The sequence below is a fragment of the Quercus robur genome, chromosome 1 (assembly GCF_932294415.1).
Source record: "Quercus robur chromosome 1, dhQueRobu3.1, whole genome shotgun sequence".
Classification (NCBI taxonomy): Eukaryota; Viridiplantae; Streptophyta; class Magnoliopsida; order Fagales; family Fagaceae; genus Quercus; species Quercus robur.
In genome coordinates, this window is record NC_065534.1 from 3,784,722 (window position 1) to 3,790,734 (window position 6,013).

General features: G+C 36.0%; 1 protein-coding gene across 1 annotated transcript; it reads right to left on the bottom strand.

Annotated features, from left to right (window-relative positions):
• Positions 1-1,726: 1,726 nt before the first annotated feature.
• LOC126716700 (fructose-bisphosphate aldolase 3, chloroplastic) lies at positions 1,727-5,783 on the bottom strand. Its single transcript, XM_050417639.1, has 6 exons — positions 5,432-5,783; positions 3,723-3,992; positions 3,501-3,610; positions 3,295-3,385; positions 2,727-2,996; positions 1,727-2,302 (listed from the first exon to the last, which is right to left on the bottom strand). Exons 1-6 carry the CDS (start codon positions 5,591-5,593, stop codon positions 2,024-2,026), a joined length of 1,182 nt encoding a protein of 393 aa, XP_050273596.1. The 5' UTR covers positions 5,594-5,783; the 3' UTR covers positions 1,727-2,023.
• Between the last annotated feature and the right edge of the window lie 230 nt (positions 5,784-6,013).

The window sequence follows — 6,013 nt, forward strand, 5'->3', positions numbered from 1 at the left end:
TTTGAAGGCCACGCTCGCACTAGGTGGCGTGTGAAGTTTTCGAATGAGATTCCACATCAGCATTTTTAATGGCCCCACTACAGTTCTCTTTTTTCTTTTCTCACTTAGCGAGGGCAGTTACACAGTGTGTTTGAAATCGTGTTTGAATTTTACTTAAAATTACTTTTGGCTTAGCTTACCGCTTGTAATTTGAACCATTAGTCTTTTTGCAACGAGCTGTATTGGATAAGATAGGAGTCAATTTAGTTAAGAGTTAGTTGTAATCTGATTTATCGTCTATTAGCCGAGTTAATTGGAGTTTCTAGGGACTAAACAAAGACTATGCATCTATAAATAGTATCGTTATTGTAAAGTACAACAATTCTAGATAAGTTTTTAAATCAGTCTTGAGAGTTTCGTTCTAAAATTCTTAAAAACTTGACTCTTTGTCATTCCCTTTGACACAACTTAGATCTAACAACCTAATCTCTTTCTAAAATCTAGCCTAGCCTTAAAATAGTTTGCACTGTCTTGATTCTTGATATCAGAGCCTAACATTTGCCATACCTCAGCCTTCTTCTCCCTTGAGTCTTGCATTTCAAGAACCTTGCAAGAACTCATAAAAGATCCTTTCTTGAAGCCTAAATCCAAACCTAAATAACTTGACCAGCCACATCACCATTCCATGTCAGCATCTTCCTTCCATGTATTGTATTACACTCCTGCGTCAATGTATAATTAAAGACATTAGAGACTTATGATTTGGAGGCTTCTCAAAAAAATTTGGGCACTTGAACACAATGGTAGCTAAACTCTAGGGTCTTAAGGATCAGTTGAACCTAATTTTTGGTTTAGATATCCATAAATTGTTGTAGAATTATGTGTCAAATGAGTAGTAGAAATCCTCACACCATTCCATATAAACCATTGAGAAAAGTCTGAAGAAACAAAAAACAAAAAATTTCACACTCGGCTGATGTGGAAGATTGTTTGTGGTAGTTAAAAAAATTATGTCGGTAATGAGTTCAAATAATAACTTAGACTCAAATAGTAAGTTAATAACTAATAATAACTTGTGAAAACCTTTTTGACATGTTTCACTCGTACGGTGTCTTGAGGTGGCTCATATAGCATTCACACAACTAAGAAATCATTGCGCAGACCATCCTACTTTTACTGAAAGTCTACTGGCATATGCTTGAGGTGTTTAGCTACCTAGACTATAGTGTCTTAAATCTTAATTTATTTAATTTCAATTTTAATTTTAAATTTCCTTTTCCAATAGAAAACGAAAAAGAAAAAGAAAAAGTAAAGGCCAGTTGTGTTTTTTTTTTGGGAAAAAGAAAAGGCCAATTGTGGTTCCTTCGTTCTCCAAGGGAAAAAAAAAAACTGCACTAGATATTTTAGACTACTGAGTTCACAGTTCAAAGTTCTAACCGCTTCAACAAAGTACCAAATATTTTTGTGTCCGACCAATATCTGTCCGTATACATGATAGTGAGACTCGAGGCACATATGATCCATAATGTCATATGGTTCATTACCATTGCAAGTACAAGGTTAATTCAAGCTACACCCTTAATTATGAAGTTTACAAGGGAACTTTTGCGCAAACTTAGCAATTGTGAGATAAATTGCTTGTTGCATCTCTCTATCAATAGAACATAGAACAATCTATCTGAGTGTGAGTGTGTGTGTGTTAGATAGAGAGGGTAAAACAGACATGGTCTTAAGACAAGACAGGATCAAGAAGAAACAATCTCAACGTACATAAAATTTCAAGGACCATGACTATATAAGGATACAAACTCATATATTCTTGCTTTCACTAATCACAACTTGCTACGTTACCATTCAAAAAACAGTCCCTTTCTCACAGGTATTATTAGCCTATCTAGTCTTTAATGAGAAGGGGGAGAAAGAAATAAAATTGCTCGTCTAATAGTGACAGTCTCATCAGCATACACAGCTAAAAATAAGAAAAAACCAAAACAGAAAGTACACATTCAACGGCCAAGAGGCATGAGTTGCCTTAGACTCAGGCTTAGTAGGTGTAGCCCTTGACAAACATTCCTTTCTTGGCTTCCTCGTTCTCACCCTCGGCAGAATATTTTCCCAGCTGAGCCAGGGAGTTTGCCTTTGCACGCACCAAAAGTGATTTCTGTGCGGCTTCAATGTTCTCAGGACGTCCTTGCCATGTCTTAAGCACAGAGTTTTGCAGTGCACGAGCATATGAGAAGGAAACATGCCATGGGTTGGGGCTTTGGTTCATTGCATTCAGGTTCAAGGTTGCTTCCGCCTCAGATTGTCCTCCTGACAAAAACTGAGAAGTGAATAGAACAAGGATCAGTTACTTTTTAAATCTTAATCACAAATCAATAAGTTGGACAAGGAAATCACAAGCACACATATCTGAAAATGGAAATCAATAACGACATACAACATCAACAAGGCAGAAAAAATAATTTATCATCTTAATCTAAAGAAGAAAACAACCATCTAGCACTGAAGGCTTTGAGCTCGCATTTTTAAAACCCATCTCAACCATGAAAATTAGTAAATTACTACTTGAGAGGCTTATTCAAGAATATTTTACACACTTTTTGTGGCTGAGCATGCACTTGGTTGGGACAAAAACGGGATATTTGGCTATAAATCTCAACTGATTTATAGTCTTAACTCACTATCATGGAAAGAGGGAAGATATTTCACTTTGAAATCGTCAAAAAGAGTAAAAGCATTCATACCATGATTCCTGGAACTGCTGGAGGAACTCTCCTTTTGAGCATTGTGAGTGTATATTTGGCAATGGTCTCTGGAGAAGCCTTCTCCTTGTGTTCAGCCCCCGGGGTCACCATGCTGGGCTTAAGTAGGATTCCCTCAAACAAAACATTGTTTTCAGCCAAGTAAAAGAAGACCTCTGACCAGACCTTTTCTGCCACTTCAAGTGTCCTCTCAATTGGGTGCTCCCCATCAAGAAGAATCTCAGGTTCCACAATTGGCACAAGACCATTGTCCTGCACACGAAATCAGAATAATGACACATGGAAGAAAACTGAATCCTCTTTGGTTGAATGTCACATCTAAAGCGCACACACTCACACACACACATATGTACATCCATCTTGAATTGGTTGCTAATTCAAGTTATGCATTACAAAGAGAGATAAACATCTAGATGAAAATCTGATCCACTTGTATTTGATACTTTGACACTGCCAAACCCACCATGTGCCAGCAAATCCTGTATTCCTAACTCTGCTAAAAGGTTTTTCTGAATCCAAATTATATAGTTCTTTCAGATTGAAGGCATACCTGAGAAATAGCAGCATAACGTGCAAGTCCCCATGCAGCTTCCTTAACAGCTAGAGCAGAAGGGCCACAAGGAATGCTAACTACTGTTCTCCTGGATATTTCAACAAGATATTGAGATAATAAGCATTTGTTGCATTGAACACAAACAGCGAGTTTTATGTACACCACATACAGCACAAGATCATAAAGAATACTAAATGACTTACCACTTAGCAAAACGAGCACCTTGCTTGTAGTATTCAGCAGATCTTGAAGCCAATCCATCTAAACCTTGGCACCAAGACTCATTGTTTGATCCTGGTAAGGGAACCAAGCCCTGCATCCCAAAAAAGTTGAAAATTGAGAACCAGGGGAACACATAGCTGACTACACTCAAAATCACATAAAGCACCAATAGAAAAAATTTGTACATTCCATTAAAATTACACCTTGTCAACTTTGATTCCAGGAACAATTTTTGCATCACGCAAGCAGTCCACAAATTTCTTCCCATCTGTGGTCGACTGGTACAGTGTTTCCTCAAAAAGAATGGCACCAGAAATGTATTCTCCCAGGCCAGGAGTGGTCAACAAAAGTTGCCTGTACGCCTGTCGGTTGGTCTCGGTATTATCCAAGCCAATCGACGATAGCCTTTTCCCACATGTTGCATTGGATTCATCAATTGCAAGGATCCCACGACCAGGTGATGCAATTGTTTTCTACACCATCACAAAGGATCAGTTAAACAAAATAAGCTATCAACAAATTAACAGTGTCATTCTTATGCCTTTTCAGTAGTTGAAGTTGTAAATTATTATTTTCACGTGTATGCATTTTGCGAGTGAACTAAGAGAGCTTGAGAAACAAAACACTAAATGTTCAAGATTTGATTTAATCTCTCCATCTTTTGAAACTTTCTTGACATTAATAACTCCGATACTAAGATTAAGAGCAACCATAAGCACACGAAACACAAAGTCCAACTTAATTATTTCATGTATCAAAGAAAAATAAAGGACAACTACAATATGGTATCATTTTTTACCAAGATATTAACAATTTAAAATTAAAAAATTAAAAAAAAAAAACAAAAAACAAAAAACAAAAAACGAAAAACAAATGTTGTAATTTCAAAGAACACGATTCAAAAAATACGCTAAGGAAAATTTTCCTCCAACTTGTGACAAAAATGGGGGAAGTTTTACACATTTTCCACATGGTGTAACTCTTCTTTGATGTTATACTTACACCTTGTAACAACGTTTTATTATATTAGTATATTTTGAAAATCCAACAGATGGATTACACACAAAACACTTATGCCAAATTTTGTGTCAGATATTATTAACCATTCTAGCCATAATTATATATATATATATATATGGTTAGGTTCAAGTTACAAGCAATGTTACATCACTCAATATTTTTTTTCCTTAAATACAAATTTTAATAAATCCACCGTTAGATTACATTTTCTTCTAATATCCTTTACGGTTGCAAATTTTTAAGATGATCAAATAGCTATGTCATCAATTAACTATTAAATTTCAAGTTTTTTTAGTTCAAAATTCTGCAAAAAAAAAAAAAGTGTTTATAGATCAAATTGTAAACAATATTCAATTAGCATGAAATTCAATCGTGCCCATGTAGAACGTGAAATATGACAGTAAAAAGTTACACCAAGTGTAACTTGAAGTCAACTCAACTAGTGTGTGTCTATATATATATATATATATATATATATATATATATAATTACAATCAAAAGCAGTGAGATCTCAATTACACTTTTTTTTACTAACAAAATTATTCAATTAAACAAATAGAACGAGTGCCATATGAATCAAAATAAATTGATTAATAAATCAGCTTGAATTACACAACTTTCTCTGACCAGAAAAATAAGCTACTAACCTATCTATCAAACTTGTGATCGATCAACTTCAAAGTCAAAGCTCAAATTTTGTCCACAACCAAACGGTACACACAGAATTTTAACAACAGCGATAGATTCAGAACAGTCAAAGCTCAAATTTTGTCCATAACCAAACCGTACAAAGTACACATAGAATTTGAAACAACAGTGATAGATTCAAAAACAATCAAAATACCGATCCAAAAAAAAAGCAAAATCAGACACAGATGGTAATAGCACTCACAGCGGTTTGGACGAGTTCTTCGCTGTAAGCCTTGGCGCGGATCGGGAACGAGACTCGGCGAGTCGCGAACCGAGTCGAAGACGAAGACGATCCTTGACGCTGAGTGAAAGACTGTTGTCCGATCCACTGAGACGACGCCGCATTGAGCTTCGCGCAGGCCATGGCTTTTTCAGCGAATTACGAAACCCGATACGGTGGGAAAATGAAAATATCGGCGGTTTGGTGTGTTGTTTTTTGAACGACTATTCAGTGGGTAGGTGGTGGGTTAGGAAAACGAGTGTGTGTATGTGTGGGGTTTTAAAGAGTGAGGAAAATAACAAGACACTGTTTTTCTTGGAGTTTCCGCTGATGAGTAATTGATGTGGCAATGTGACAAGAGTTGTGCGGCACTACCAAACAGTCCTTACTGGATTTCGTCTTTATCTCAAGGTTTTGTTGCCAAATTACCATATTATCCTTTGGCTTTTTTTTGTGATTTTCTTTCCTTTTTAGCCCGACCCGTTGATGCGTCAGTTCAAACGTATGTTTTAAGTTTTTAAATAATATTACATTTTCATATATTTTTTCATCTGCATGTATTTC